This window comes from Xyrauchen texanus, chromosome 18 (genome assembly GCF_025860055.1).
Source record: "Xyrauchen texanus isolate HMW12.3.18 chromosome 18, RBS_HiC_50CHRs, whole genome shotgun sequence".
Lineage (NCBI taxonomy): Eukaryota > Metazoa > Chordata > Actinopteri > Cypriniformes > Catostomidae > Xyrauchen > Xyrauchen texanus.
The window spans coordinates 33356270-33372254 of NC_068293.1; the positions used below are offsets into that span (position 1 = coordinate 33356270).

The window sequence follows — 15985 nt, forward strand, 5'->3', positions numbered from 1 at the left end:
ACGAAGTCAGGAAAAGAGTGCGACTCAAGGTCTGGGGAATTGTGTACTGCTGCATGGCCTCAAGAGCTATTCACGCAGATGTTGTTAGTGACCAGTCATCTGAAGGATTTCTATTAGCCTACAAAAGGTTCACGGCTTTGAGGGGGCATCCCAGAAAGTTGTGGTCAGACTCTGGCTCAAACTTCGTAGGAGCTAAACCAGCTCTGGCGGAACTCTACGAATTCCTGAACAAAGTAGGGAAATCAGAGCTGGAACAAGAAGCTGCTAAAAATGGCACCGAATGGTCTTGGAAGATCCATCCTGCAAGCTCTCCCCACAGAAACGGAGCAGCAGAGGCCGCTGTCCGCATAGTGAAACGAGCTCTTCACAACCTTGGAGGCGAGGGTATCTTCACGTGGGGAGAATTCCAAACCTTCCTCTACATGGCAGCTAACCTGGCAAACGAGAGACCTATAGATGCAAGGATTCAGAGTCGAGAGGAGTGTATAGAATACGTTACCCCAAACTTTCTCCTACTGGGAAGGACAGGACCGAGAGGAGATCCTGGTGACTTCGATTTCATGGGCTATCCCTACAAAAGACTACGGGTTGTCCAAGGAGAAGTCAACAAATTCTGGAAGAAGTGGAGTCAGTTAGCAGGACCAAACTTATTTGTAAGAAGTAAATGGCACACAAAGGATCGGAACGTTGATGTGGGAGATGTGTTCTGGGTAGCTGACCAAAACGCACTAAGGAGTCAGTACAAGCTGGGCAGAGTAGTCAAGGCAAATGCTGATCCCAAGGGCATTGTCAGAGATGTGGATGTAAGAGTCTTCTCAAGCTACCCAGTCCTAAGCTCAAAGTGTAGTCAAGTGAGTGCAAAAGGAGGCACTAAAGAATTGAGCAATAGAATCCCTTCAACCATCCTTCACAGAGATGTTAGGCGGTTAGTCGTGTTAATTCCTGTTGAGGAGCAACCATGAGGAAAATAATTATGATGTGACCTCCTTGGGTTCAAGAACAAGGAGCTCAAGTGGGAGGTGTGAAGCTAAACGCAGTTTTAAAGGAAAAGATACTGTTTAAAAAAAATAAATAAATAAATAAAAAAATTTAAATAAAAATTGCACTTAATGTGACGTAGAGAGAAGTGACGGAAAGCAACGGAAACAGCGGAGAGTTTACGGAAGTAAAACCTGTTAGTGGATGCGAGCAGAGAAAACTGAGTGCAGAAAGAAGGATAAGATATCATTATCCAGTGGCACAAGTGTCTTCTATGTGGAGAAGCATTCGGGCTTAAAGACTGTGAGTGAAATGCGGAAAGAAAGGGAAAGCGCAACCAGCTTAACGGTCATCCCAGGGACGCTGATGGTAGGATCAAACACTCTCTAGTCGGGAAAGGGTTGATTATCTCTCTAATCTGTGCTATTTGAAGACAATCATGGACTATTTAGAAATGAATTGATCATATTGTGAAACATTAGCGTTTGGAGGCAATGTACATATTGTTCGGTGTGTGTTTACACTAAGTAACAGTGAACTGTGAGCACATTGTTTCAGTTTGTTAACTTAATGTTTATTAGGCTTATTATGCTTAAACATATTATGCTTATTATGTTTAGACTTAGAAATAAGTGAATGTTGAGACAGTTGTGCATAAGAATATTTTATTCACATAGTATTTTGTCTATATTTAAGTAAATGTTAATAGTAATGCTAGTGTTTATTTTTTGTTTCTTTAAGGTTATCAACCTATCAAAATGTATCAAAATTTAACAAAATCTAACAAAAGCTAATAAAGTCCAACAAAAGCTAAGAAGAGTTAACAAGTAAGAAAGATTCATCTAAGTGGTTAAGAAAGCAACTTAACAAGCAACTTAACAAGCAAATTCAAGAAAGAAGCTAAAAGAACAAACTGATGTGATTGTCTGGATTTGTGTACCACTGAATTGAATTGAAAGAGAGTTTAATTGGACTATCTGAACTTTGAATCTGACTACTGTTCAATCTGTTATGGAATCTTTTGAAAAATGAATACAAGTCGTGGAAAATCCATTTGGAGTTGTTCCGTGTGTCCTTTTGAATGACTGATGCTCATTTTCGAGTTAGAGGCAGATGCTGATGCGTAAAATTCCCTGGATAACTCGACAAACACCCTGGCATATTTTACATGGGCAAGCACCACTCACATTTTCTTCAGAAAATGTACCCATCTAGTTAATACTAAAGTACTGTCAGATAGATCGCTTTTGTGGCTTTACATTGATAAACACGAGGTTATGCTCATGTAGGGCTGGGCGATAAAACGATATCAATATTTATCGCGATAAAAACTCCATGAAATTGACGATAAGCTCATGAGTAATTTTCTATATTTAGCCTGTGTTCTATATCTAGACATGATTGTTGCTAAAAATGCTAGAAGTTTGGCTTTCTTATTGTATGTTTCCACTGGCGCGTAGTGAGCAAATGTGAGCGAGCGCTTTAAATTCTTTCCTATGGAAGCCGAGCATCAAGCTTGCGAGGTGGATTGTAAAACATGACAACAGCGCGGGGCAAGCGCTTCCCTAACGTTGGGAGTGGCATTGTGTAGATTTCTTCCACGTCAGTGTAAACGCAGCCTCAGACTGTACGAAGTTGCTATTGCCCCCGCTATGCAGGTCACCACGTTCAGGATCCCATATTGATTCCATCTTGACTGCAAGACATCATGACGACGGTTACGCCCTCTCATTGTCTCTAGTGAGCAGCGCGACAAAACAACAGTGCCGGTTACATCATATCGGATCTTTCTGCGATGTATTCTTGAATATTTTTCTCTAGCACTGAAACACACTTCACCGATGCCCTGTCCCGGGCCGCACCCACATCCTCTTTTCCCCACATTTGAGTAAACATGAGGTGCGTGTTTCCAGAGCGCCTTTAGACCATAAAGTTTTTTCTTTCTAAATTTAGTTTTATTAATCAGCATGTTCCAAACCTTTAATAATAAACAAATAGATTTCAGTTCTAATTTTGTGAAATTATTCAGATTTCATCATCTCTGACAAGGATGAAAGACAAAACAATAACTAGTTTGTAGCCTTGTCTTCTCACTTTAATGAAAATAGAAAAATGGACCATTCAGACTTTTACATTTTCAAAGGTTTCTCTCTAGAGATACCCCTGAACACCCATACGGTATCATTCCTCAGTCACAAGGGATACTTGGTTATTCACATACTTGGATATCTGTATGTAAAGAAATATGAAAATAATTTTAATGTAATATATATATATATATATATATATATATATATATATATATATATATATATACCTTCATTATGATTCAAAATGAACAGATCATCTTATAACATTCATATCCAACTGCCCTCAATTGATAAATTATAAAATATTGTAATATTTTCATAGAAGATCTCTCAGAGACCACTGCATTGTCTGTGTCTGGGCCCACAATGCAGTTTTGTAAAGACTGTTAGACTGTTTAGGATTTTGTTTTCTCTTCTTTTTTTGGTGCAAATGTGATTGAATTTCGTGATAAATATCGATATGGAATGATATGAAAAAGAATATTGTGATCATGTGTTTTGCCATATTGCCTAGCCCTTGGCTCATGTTGTGGAGGGGGCTTCTGAAAGGAAGCCCATCCTGTGAACTTGAGGATATTGGGACAGCATCCTGAGAACAGCTGGAGTCCTGATCTGTTTGGTTTGGCCAGGAGGAATGGATACATTTATAAAGCCTCAAAATCTTTTTGCAAGATCAGGGACTGATGAAGGGAGGGGGCACCATTTGTTTGTTGTTTCTGGGTAACAGGGGTAGTATGGCCACAAAGCTGCATACTGTGATCAGTGAAAACATATCTTTTCATCTCTCCCTCAAACTTTGATTTAAGGAATTTCTTCCTATGTGCTAGTAAGTAAGTAAGTAAAATGTATTTCTAAAGCACACTCAAACACAGCAAAGCTGACCGAAGTGCTGTACAGATTAATTTACAATACATTAAAATAAAACAAACATGTCAATCTCATTTAATACTGCAAAACTCTAGAGAATACAAGTGCGTTTTAAGCCTACATTTAAAAATAGACAGTGATGAAGCTTGTCTAATGTCAAGTGGTAGCTGATTCCATAGTGCTGGAAATAGTTAGGGAATGCTAAGTGATTTATTACCTTGGTAACTAGCACATTTATTCTTGGATTTGAAGAAATTTTGGGACGACACACTTAAATAGACATCCTAAATACATAGATCGGTGGCAAGTTTTCCAAGATGCTTGGAACAACCAATCTGCCAACAAACTTGAAAACTGTGCACAAGTATACCAAGGAGAATTTAGGCACAGGGTAGTCACACAATATTGCTGATTATTATTATTTTATTTTTATTTCATAAATGTTACTGATTTTACAAATTACTTATGGAATTATGAAGAAATATTGCCGGAGAAATGATAGTTAATGATTTTCCACTCTTTCCACCCCCTGACCATCTTGTCCTATGCAATACATATTTAATTCAACCTGCAATTATAGTGATCAATCTTTACCAAGCCATCAGATTTTATTACTTGTAGACACAGATTGTGCCAGAAGGCATGTATAACGGATACTCAAGTATTAAATTATCACAAGATTTATTTAGTCTCCAAACCTAAACGGATTGTAAATTGTGGTTTTGAAAAGCCTTGTCACTCTCCCCCTGACAAATTATCAGTGTAATTTAAATGGCATTTGTGGCAATGACTGGCATAATAGAGATGATGGAATCAGTTTCAATGCAAATGATCTCATCTGGATATTTTGTGGAGTTCCTATAATGTGTTTGCTCCCCCAGGGAGTCAAAGGAAATGTATGGAGTGATGGATCCGTCTCTGCCAAGAAGTCATGATAGTTGACCTGAAATGAATACAATGTAAATGAAGGCATGTTTATTTACATTCATGGTGCTCGTACAGCCTGACAAGACATACATATAACATAGCATACAGTATAGTCTGTAGAATTTGAAATAGATAAGGTTCCCATGGTCATGGAAAACCTGGAAATATCAGGAAATCTTAAAATAAATAAATAAATTCCAGTCCTGGAAATGTAATAAAATCCTGGAAATGTCATGGAAATGCATTAGCTCTAGTTTTTCTCAGCTGTAAAATACTGTATAATCTCTATTAAAGTAATTATCAATCCTTATCTTGTAAACATCCATTCCACAGTCATGGAAAATATCATGGAATGTATACATCTGGAAATGTATAAAATCTTACAAGTCAGGGAAACGTCATGGAAATTTCTATAATTATTATACAGTTGTCTAGTTGTGCTCTGCTCTAAAATATCTGATAGGCTAAATCTTGCTCTTAGGAAAGCTTGCTTGCAAGCCACAGTCATGTCTGATTTCTGAGCAAATCATTCAATTTTTTTTTAAATGGATTCCTTGAACTGAAATTGGCAAGCCCAGATGGAATCTACAGACTTTTTTGCATCTTCTATGCTGATTTCGAGGGGAATTAAAGTGGTTTAAACATAGTACAACACCCTAAAATGGCGCTGGGAGTACTACACTCTTAGCAGTAGATGAAAGCATCGTGATGTTGGCTAAAATGTTTAATAAACAAAGATGCAAGGGGTGAGGGAATGGGTCAAACTTTTATGAATGACAGCTGTCGCAATTCTGTGGAAATCTGAAGAGTTCTTGTGTGCACAGATTCTGTCTGGGCCTGCTAATCGTTCTGTTTGAATGATTTTTAACCATCCTTATCCAGTAATCAGAAATAACTAGAAATGTCATGGAAAAGTCAAGGAAATTCATTGGTCAGTGTGGGAACACTGAATCACAAACTACCACAAGGACTGTGCACATTTATCTTTAGTTTTGCACAGTTATTCAACGATTACTGTCCGCACTTCACTACAATGTCTTACAGCTGCACGGCAGGGTTCAAGAACCAGCGTTGCGATGAACTGGCCAATCCCTGTGATTACTACTGTCAGAATGAAGGGACATGCACAATAACTGCCCTTAGCAAACCTCGATGCAAGTAGGTTTCACTTCCGCTGCCACATGTTTTTAGAAGCCCCATCTCCGCCATGCTTAGTCTATCAGTCAACATTGTGCCACCAGCGAATCCATTCACCCAAATGTACACTTCCCATGTTCCTACCATCCTCGAGAACACACATCCCAAGAACTCTGTGTTCATGTGAAAGTTATCCATCTTCGTAAAAAACAAAAAACAACATTATCTCTTTTGTTATGTATTTGTTTGTATTTGATTTGTTCATGTACAGTCTGTGCTTTTGGAATAGTGCTAGTTCATTTGAGTTATTTTGACGTGTTAAATTTTCTTGGGTTTACTTGATTCAGTTAGGTTATGTTTACTTGAAGAATTTAAGTTGAACTTACAGAAGAATTTTAATGGGAGAAAACTCATTTAAACATGTGGAACCACTGCATATGACTGAATCAAGTTCACCCAAAGAGTTATTTTTTTGAGTGTTAATCTGTATCTGCATTACTTCTTTACAACAATGTAAATGCATTGGGTTTGCAATATGGTGTTCAGTTCACTGAGTATAATCCAATATGCCAGTAATATTCTATGACTACATATCATCTTCACCCTCATATCATCCACTGATAAACAAATTCAAACATCTGTTTAAATTTGCACATGACCCTCACTGGGCTGCTTCCATTTACAAATAAGATAATTCATGACTTCCTCTCCGCTTTACAGCTCACTGTTTAATTCATGTTGGGAGTTTGTTTTCAATGTATATTTGCCTACTCTCTCTTAAAGGAATAGTTATGAAAAATGAGTTTTCAACTCCAAAAATGACAAAAAACAAGTAGTCCATACTACTTCTGCACTATATTTCAAGTCTTCTAAAGCTATACAATAAGTTTGTGTGAGGAACAGACTACAATTGAAGTTGGTTTTCACTGAAAATCTTCCCCTAATCAAAATGCACTGTTGCAGGTTTGATATCAGTTATATCAAACGTCATTGGTTTTTGCGTGTCTTATCATTGACGCTAAATGCACAATGTATTGATGCACCATATTAGAATTTTAAAGGAAGTGCAAATGAGATATAAGAGTTATGGTGGAGGGAAAGGTTTCCTGTGCGTTTGTCTGTTTATCACACAAAGCTATTATATGGCATTAGATCATTTGAAATATTACACACAATCGTATGGACTACTTTATGGGGCTTTAATTTTTTTAAGTTCTATGGAAAATGACAGAATTGTCACTCTTGGCTGAACTATTCCTTTAAGACGTTTTCTGGCCCATATCTGTTCAAATTAGATATTTCTATGACCCCCCCAAAAAAGCATTTTAATTAGAGACTGTCAACAATTTGATCTCTTTTCTGACAATTTTTTGTTTTGTTTTGTTTTTACTGTCTTTTGTTCTTTTAAATCAGATGCTTAGCTAATTGGTCGGGGACACAGTGTGAGAGGCCGGCCCCCAAGAGCAGCCGTTCAGATAACACAGCTGGAGGTGAGCGGCGAAGAGAGGTTTCACGGTTTATAAAGAGCCCTTCTCTGCTAATTCAACATGGAATCAGGCCCTGAATAATTCAAATGAAAAGAACCATTATTTCATCTGTCAAATGACACATCTGAATATACATATGGGCTTCATGTTAAATATTGGTTTAATATCTTTTGAGCTGCAGTAGTGCAGTTTATTTAATTTTGCTGTGATGGAGCACCTAATAATTTCCTGTTCCACCTGTATAGACACCTGGGGAAATAGACTTTAATCACAGCTTGTGCTTCTGGCCTTTTCTCATCTTGTTTGAAACAGGAAGTATAGCTATCATTGTGCCGTTAGTCCTTCTGGTCATTCTGATTACTACAGTGGTCACTAGTGTCTTCATCTGCAGAAAACGCCAAAGGTACAGACTAGAAAGAAGCCTTTTTTGTGCAGTTATTTTAAATGTTTTAAAGCACTGATTCTTGAGATATTGGAAAAAACAAAAGTTAATGTATAAAAGCATTCCTTTGTAATACATTATTCATCTATATTTAGGTTCATCCACCTGCTTTATCAATTCTATCACAATATTTGTTTGCCCTTGCTATTTCCAATATGTTTCATAAGTGTCAGATACAAAAAAACATGCTTTCATGTCAAATATTTATTATAAATATTGGCAAATATAGCATTCACATTGATTAATTAATGAATTCATTAATGAGTTGACAGCTGAGCTGATGGTGTTAACATTTCGTTTTTCTGTTTTTGCTAGTTACAAATAGGACCTACTTAATACTCCCAAACAATTTCTTTACAATTTGTGTTTTTTGTTTGAGTTAACATATTGTTGTGACAGAAATTTTAAACTTAAGAAAATATATTAAATCCATAACAAGTGAAAATAAGAAAGAGGACCCACAGGATGAATAATTACTTTTATATGACTTTGTTTTAATTAATATCTGACATTGTTTACAAAATGGACACAGCTGTAATACCATATAAAAGATCTACATTTAAATTATATTTTATATTTAACCTCTTTTATCAGGAGATATGTATAAAGTATTTCTGATTTCATTAAATTAATGTACATTGTTTTACTTTAAATGTTCTGTAGCATTGAGTTATAACCTTAGGACAGTTGGTTTTAGGGGTAGTGAGCAAAAAAACATATCACTGATCATTTCTGATTCATTTCAAAGTGGAATTGTTGCTATTTCCAAAACTAGTGGCAGCTTAATTTGTAGTACATGTTGTATCCAATGTCTCAAGAGTCAGTGCATGTTCTATTATGAATTGCGTGTTAAGAAATTTCTGTTTCTGCAGCTATTTTAGTTCCAATCTCTGTCACAGGGGGAAACGTGTACAACGGCAGCCCATAACCAATGGAGGCATTAATTTGGAGATCGGGAATCCATCCTACAGCATGTATGAGGTGGACCGTGACAATCACGCAGATGCCGGCAGCCTTCTCAAACCAAATTTTATGCTGGATCCCCACAAGGTTTGTGTAGGCATTTTTTTTCTCTCTTAGAGGTCAATGATGTACTGGGTATCCATTAATAAATATTGTTATAGTTGCAGAAAGAACATCTTGTACAATGTCTGTTGGATAAATGGCAAATCTAAATATTAAAGTGTTAGTTCACCCACAAATTAACATTCCGTCATTATTTACTCACCCTAATATAATTCCAAACCTTTATTACTATACATGGGACCTTTACATTTAAAATCTTCTATAGCCATATTATAGTTTTGTTTGAGAAACAGACCAAAATTGAAGTCATTATTTATTGAATCTCTCATGAACGTCCTAAGGAGAGCTATAATGTTTTTATGGTTTCTAACACAAAGTAATTGTATGATTTCATTGGACTTGTAATGTATTGCACAAATCATATTAGCCACTTTTTCTTTTTGCATTGAAGCTTGAAAGCCTGAGTTTCCATTCATTGTAAATGCATGTAAAAGAGTGACTAGTATACAAAGTTCTTCTTTTGTGTTCCATGGAAGAAAGAAAGACATACAGGTTTGAAAAAGTTTGAGGGTGAGTAAATGATGATTTTCATTTCTGTGAGAACTATTTCTTTAACTTTGGCTGTACACCGAGTTTTTATCGGTTGCTTGCATCATCTAACCCAGGGTGATAGATGCTTGCAGCATTCTAATGAAACATACATTACCTTGAGAATTTTCCTTATTACAGCTGTAAACATGATATTTTTGCCCTTGCAAAACACAACTGATATTTGTTTGTTTAAAAAAAAAGCAATGCTATGGCAGTAATAAGATTTGCTCTGTTAGATTTTTGTGCTGACCTTTTGTTCTAAAAGGAACAACACACATTCTGTTATGAACATATTTATGCTCTGATGCCTTGTCTAAAGGCCGATTTATACTTCTGTGTCTAACCTACGGCGTATGTTACATAGCTTACCGTGAGTTCAGACCAGAGGTGGCGAGAGCGTCAAAATTCGCTCAGGCTGCCCTGCCAACAACGCTATTGAAAATTTGTGGATGCTCTGACGTATTTGAAATAGGCGTCAACGTTCGTTGAGAATGCTTGGTTTTGTGAACTATATTTAAAGGGGCCACAAAACATCCAGACATGTCGACCGGTATCTCTTTGACGACATATCACAAGTTGCGTATATCCATTATATAATATTATATAAACCATAATACCAACTTCATCAACTCACCTGGCACACTAACAATTTCAGACACCTTTGTCCACTCATCGTTTTTTAATTTGATTTATATCCCTGTAAGCAAACGGGGACAGATCAAATATTAAGGGAAAAGCTGCCACGGCAGTAATCAGTTTCTCCTCCATTTTGTCTTCAGAACTAATGTTTGGTGGGAACCAAAGTTTACACTGTTGTGCTCTCTAGACTTTGCTAGAGCGGAGCACCTCTATATTCCAATAGGTTGCCGCCAAACCACGTCAAAGCTCATTACCATAATGTTGGCTGCACTTGATCTTTCCTCTTTCCTTTGGCCCCCACACCGCCCAAGACTCGCCGCACCGCTTCTCGCCACTGAGAGGCGCTGGCTGTCATAGAAAATGAATGACTTCCGGTCGATTTGACACTCTCGACGCCTCTGGTCTGAACACACCAGTAGTCTATGCTGTAGCCTAACATGCACCTCTCCAAAAATGTAACAACTTGTCGGGTTAACACAACAGCTGTGATTGGTCCCCTTTGTAAACAGAAACTGCACCCAGAATGACAAACATTTACTTCAAGATTAAGATATGCGTCATATCCACAGATCTGTGATCATGTCACATTGTATTTGGACCCGTTTAATTTTTTCAAGTATCTGCTGTTTTTATACTCTCTATACATTTCATGAAGTTACAAGCGAAAATACGAGAAAAAGACACATCTGTTTACAATTTATAAACTGTGTACTTTTTCCCAGGGCTTATCCTCGATATGCTGTACATTTGGAATTTGAGTGACACAATATTGTTGTATTTATTTTACCTTTCCAATCTGAACAATGTTTTGACCGTATGTTTACATGGTGTACAGTAAAACCAATATATATATATATATATATATATATATATAAGTTATGAAAACTAAACACTTATTATTTGTCAGCAAATTAAAAAGTACCTGTTCAGAGTTGGCAAAATTGCCAAGCATACTGTTAATGATTGAATTATTTTTGATCTGAATGGCAGGCAACTTGTATAATATGTACCTAAATACAACATACTCATTATGATGAACTCATTTTTAATGCTACACTAATTTAAACAATTATTTTGAATCCACAGTTGACATGGCATTTGTTTATAAATAAAGAAATTTTCCACCGCGTTGGCCACTACACAGAGCCTACTTAGTAGGTTTGACGCAGAAGTATAAACTGGCCTTGAATCAGTCTAAATTCAGCTTTTAAATTGAAGTTGTTTGGTGACAACAATGTTCTAAATGTCGACTGCATGCTGGGGCAACTGTGTGTGTTCCAGGACTGGTGTGTAAAATCCTGTGACCCTTGCACGCTGAATATTCACTCTGTCCCTAAAGAAGTCATTCCTGGACAGGTGAAGTTTTTGGGCTCCTTTGTTGCAGATATTTCGGAATGAAATTTTGGCATGGATAGCCTCATGATAGTGTATGCATGACTAAAGCTGTTGGTATTGGTTCTGTTCTTGTGTTTCCTTTTTAGTCTATCATCTATGTAGGTAGATGGGGTTGTGAGTGACAGTTGTGTCATCCTTTGCCAGTATCAAGTAGTCATAAGCATGATTACACACTTTTTTGGTTTCTAAATGATGCAACTGAAACCCCATTTACCTTCAGCTGCAAAGGAACTCCTCGAATGAGCTTTCTCAAAATTCAGAATCCTGCAAATTTCAGTTTCAATGTATTATATTTGAAATATTCATATTTTTAAAAGAGTTTAATTTTGATTAACATGTTAAAGGTGAAGAATGTAACTTCTGTGCCATTAGCATTACCAATTGGAATTGGAAAAATAATATGAATCATCAAACACATTCTCTGAAAAACCACCCTCTATTCCATTGGTTAGACAAAAAGGTAATCCCACCCCAAACTAATGCCATTGGTTGAGCCAATGTTGCTGTGTTGGGCTGCACAGGATTCTCAAGTGCAATTGTGCAATTCCATTTATTTTTTATTTTCTGTTTTCGGAGAATTCAACCTGCAAATTGTTTGTTAATAGTAGGATCTGTATATTAAATATTTGAACATGAAATAATTGCAACTTCAACCGTAACATTGTTTTTTTAATATTTGTATTTTAGTTTTTTTTACATAAAATATATAATAGGAGTGTGAATATCAATTGTCCACAATTCTCTTTCCTAACAGCCAATGAACTACTCCAATCCAATGTATGCCAAGATGTATCTTGATGGTCAGAACTGTCGTAAACCAGTCATCAACATTGACGAAAGGAGAGAGCTACTCCCAAAGAAACTTGAAGGGATGATTCGAGAAACCGCCGCATAGCCTGACTACACTTTGTACTCTTTTTTTACTTCAATGTACAAAATGTATAAAACACAAGGAAAATAAAGAAAAAAAATCTATTTCCTATCAGGTTCCGATATCCTGTTTATATTTGGTTTCTTGGTACTATCAGCATTATGCCTCTATGTCTGTGACAATATTTGAAATCATACTTCATCCAGTTTCAGCCAGTTTTTGTTTTGTTTTGTTTTTCTTCTTTTTTCTGTAAACATAAATGTGCTGCACTACACGTGATACACAACTGCTTAGTTACAGATTGTGGATCGGTAATAAAACTACAGTGGCAGAATCTTTATTTAGTTTTTCCCCCCAAATATTTAGAAGGTACGCTACATATGTTGGGGCATCATCACAGTGGCTTTTTTTAGGGTTCACATTACACTGTGAAAGCTTTTCTTCAATATTAACCTCATTTATCTTATTTAATTATTCTAGAAATTATAATTTTTTTGTATGATTAAAAGGATTGTTCTTTTTATGTTTTTTTTTTTTTTTCTTTTTTCACCTACCCTTTTTTTTCCTCTAACATAGGACTAAGTCAACCACCTGACTTCAGTCAGTTCTTATTGGAGAAATTAGTTTATATATATCCAGTATTATTTAGTTGGCTTCATTAAATGATTTTTCGTTTCCGCCATCCAGACAAATGCTGCAATTATAAACCATGTTTATCAACTCCAACTATGCTGGGATAGCTCTACACTAAATTGTATTTTTGAGGATGTGCAGTCTTGTCTGCTGCTTGAAAAAATGCATCTTTATAACTGATATCAGTTTGATGGTCATGAACTACAATCCAATAATATATATAATTAAATTAATCAAAGGTTGTGTATGAGCTACTTTCTGGTACTTTACCTACTTAAACCTAAAAGTGGGCTTAGCAATACAGCTATACCGGCTTCATCAAACAAATTAAGGCTCACACAATTGACTCCATCAATGTTAGACAACAAACAAAATAAAATGTATAGGCCATGGATGCCAGAGAGAATCAGACTTTACTGTTATAAGGGTTTTAGAGTATTATGAATTAAATCATGTTACCTGTTACTTCAAAAGGGACGCTACTAAGATACAACAGATTTTATAATTTTGTATTTGATTTATATGTTGTTTGGCTGCTTGTATTTTGGGGAAAATGTATTAAATATAAGTACTTTTTATATAAAAAGCAAATCAATATAAAATAAATACATTTTATTTCCATTTCAAAACCAAGTAGTACTGTTTTTCTCCATACTGCACCACTTTTTTTGTAGGTCTTCATTAACATATCCTGCTTCGTACTGTACTTGGCCAGGAGTGTTAGAAACTGGACAGTCCAACATCCAAACTAATAATCTGAAGACTGGTGGGTGTAAATGCTGGCAGCAAGTATAGTATTCAGTATTCACTGTATGCTCCAAGCAAAATCATAAACAGGCACTGTCTCGAGTTTTGTTTACATTAATGTTTATACATATTTATTGTCACTATACAGTTTATATATAATAAAGAAATAAAGTTTCAGAATTTAAAACAAGAAAATAATATTTAAAGGTGCTGTAAGCGATTTAATGTTCTGAATCTTTCACATGATTGAGCGGTTTAAGTAGCCACGCCCCCTCATTCCAAAATACTGCCCTCCAAAGATACATTTAAAAGAGCAGAACTGTTTTTTTTTCCTGTGGTGGTCAAATTCAAGAGTTTACTATAGTGCCCTCAACTGACAAACATTATGAATTATAGCCTCAATGATCCAATTGAAATACATGATGACTAATGAGCAAAATGATTGACAGGTGAAAGCATCAATGTCTGCAGGCACATTCATGTTTCTGTTTATAAAGTCTACCGTTTTCACAGAGGCTGGGGATATATCTCAGGAAACTTATTTCATTAATATATTTAAGGGTTTTATATATATATATATATATATATATATATATATATATATATATATATATATATATATACAGTGCATCCGGAAAGTATTCACAGCGCTTCACTTTTTCCACATTTTGTAATGTTACAGCCTTATTCCAAAATGGATTACATTTTCCTCAAAATTCTACAAACAATATCACAATGACAATGTGAAAGACGTTTGTTTGAAATCTTTGCTCAATACTTTGTTGAAACACCTTTGGCATCAATTACAGCCTCATGTCTTTTTGTGTATGATGCTACAATCTTGACACACCTATTTTTGGGCAGTTTCTCCCATTCTTCTTTGCAGGACCTCTCAAGCTCCATCAGGTTGGATAGGGAGCGTCGGTGCACGGCCATTTTCAGATCTCTCCAGAGATGTTCAATCGGGTTCAAGTCTGAGCTCTGGCTGGGCCACTCAAGGACATTCACAGAGTTGTCCCGTAGCCATTCCTTTGTAATCTTGGCTGTGTTCTTAGGGTCATTGTCCTGCTGGAAGATGAACCTTCGCCCCAGTCTGAGGTCCAGGGCGCTCTGGAGCAGGTTTTCATCAAGGATGCTTCTGTACATTGCTGCATTTATCTTTCCCTCGATCCTGACTAGTCTCCCAGTTCCTGCCGCTGAAAAACATCCCCACAGCATGATGCTGCCACCACAATGCTTCACTGTAGGGATGTATTGGCCAAGTGATGAGTGGTGCCTGGTTTCCTCCAGACATGACGTTTGCCATTCAGGCCAAAGAGTTCAATCTTTGTTCCATCAGACCAGAGAATTTTGTTTCTCATGGTCTGAGAGTCCTTCAGGTGCCTTTTGGCAAACTCCAGGTGGGCTGTCATGTGCCTTTTACTGAGGAGTGTCTTCCGTCTGGCCACTCTACCATTCAGGCCTGATTGGTGGAGTGCTGCAGAGATGGTTGTTCTTCTGGAAGTTTCTCCTCTCTCCAAAGAGAAGTGCTAGAGCTCTGTTAGAGTAACCATCAGGTTCTTGGTCACCTCCCTGACTAAGGCCCTTCTCCCCCGACAGGTGTGTGCCTTTCCAAATCATGTCCAAACAGCTGAATTTACCACAGGTGGACTCCAATCAAGTTGTAGAAACATCTCAAGGATGATCAGTGGAAACAGGATGCACCTGAGCTAAATTTTGAGTGTCATGGCAAAGGCTGTGAAAACTTTTGTACATGTGATTTTTTTTTTTTTTTGTTTTATATTTTTAATACATTTGCAAAGATTTCAAACAAACTTCTTTCACGTTGTCATTATGGGGTATTGTTTGTAGAATTTTGAGGAAAATAATTAATTTAATCCATTTTGGAATAAGGCTGTAACATAACAAAATGTGGAAAAAGTGAAGTGCTGTGAATACTTTCCGGATGTACTGTATATATATATATATATATATATATATATATATATATATATATATATATATATATATATATATATATATATATCATACTATATGGCCCTAAATCAGTGCTGATTTAGGCCCATATACTGTAGTATGATTGCAAGTGTGATATTGCTTAAATACAACACTTCAGTGAACAAGTAAATTTGTAAAAATTAGGACAAATTTAGTA

At 36.4% G+C, this 15985-nt stretch overlaps 1 protein-coding gene across 1 annotated transcript in view; it reads left to right on the forward strand.

The window, feature by feature from the left end:
• LOC127658763 (low-density lipoprotein receptor-related protein 1B-like) overlaps positions 1 to 13627 on the forward strand; it is a 471292-nt gene extending 457665 nt beyond the window's left edge. Inside the window, exons 86-91 of the mRNA XM_052148252.1 lie at positions 5907 to 6020; positions 7413 to 7489; positions 7799 to 7889; positions 8828 to 8978; positions 11466 to 11540; positions 12334 to 13627. Of these exons, the coding sequence (XP_052004212.1) occupies positions 5907 to 6020; positions 7413 to 7489; positions 7799 to 7889; positions 8828 to 8978; positions 11466 to 11540; positions 12334 to 12474 (649 nt within the window). The 3' untranslated portion in view covers positions 12475 to 13627. The remainder of the gene's footprint in view (positions 1 to 5906; positions 6021 to 7412; positions 7490 to 7798; positions 7890 to 8827; positions 8979 to 11465; positions 11541 to 12333) is intronic.
• Positions 13628 to 15985: the final 2358 nt, after the last annotated feature.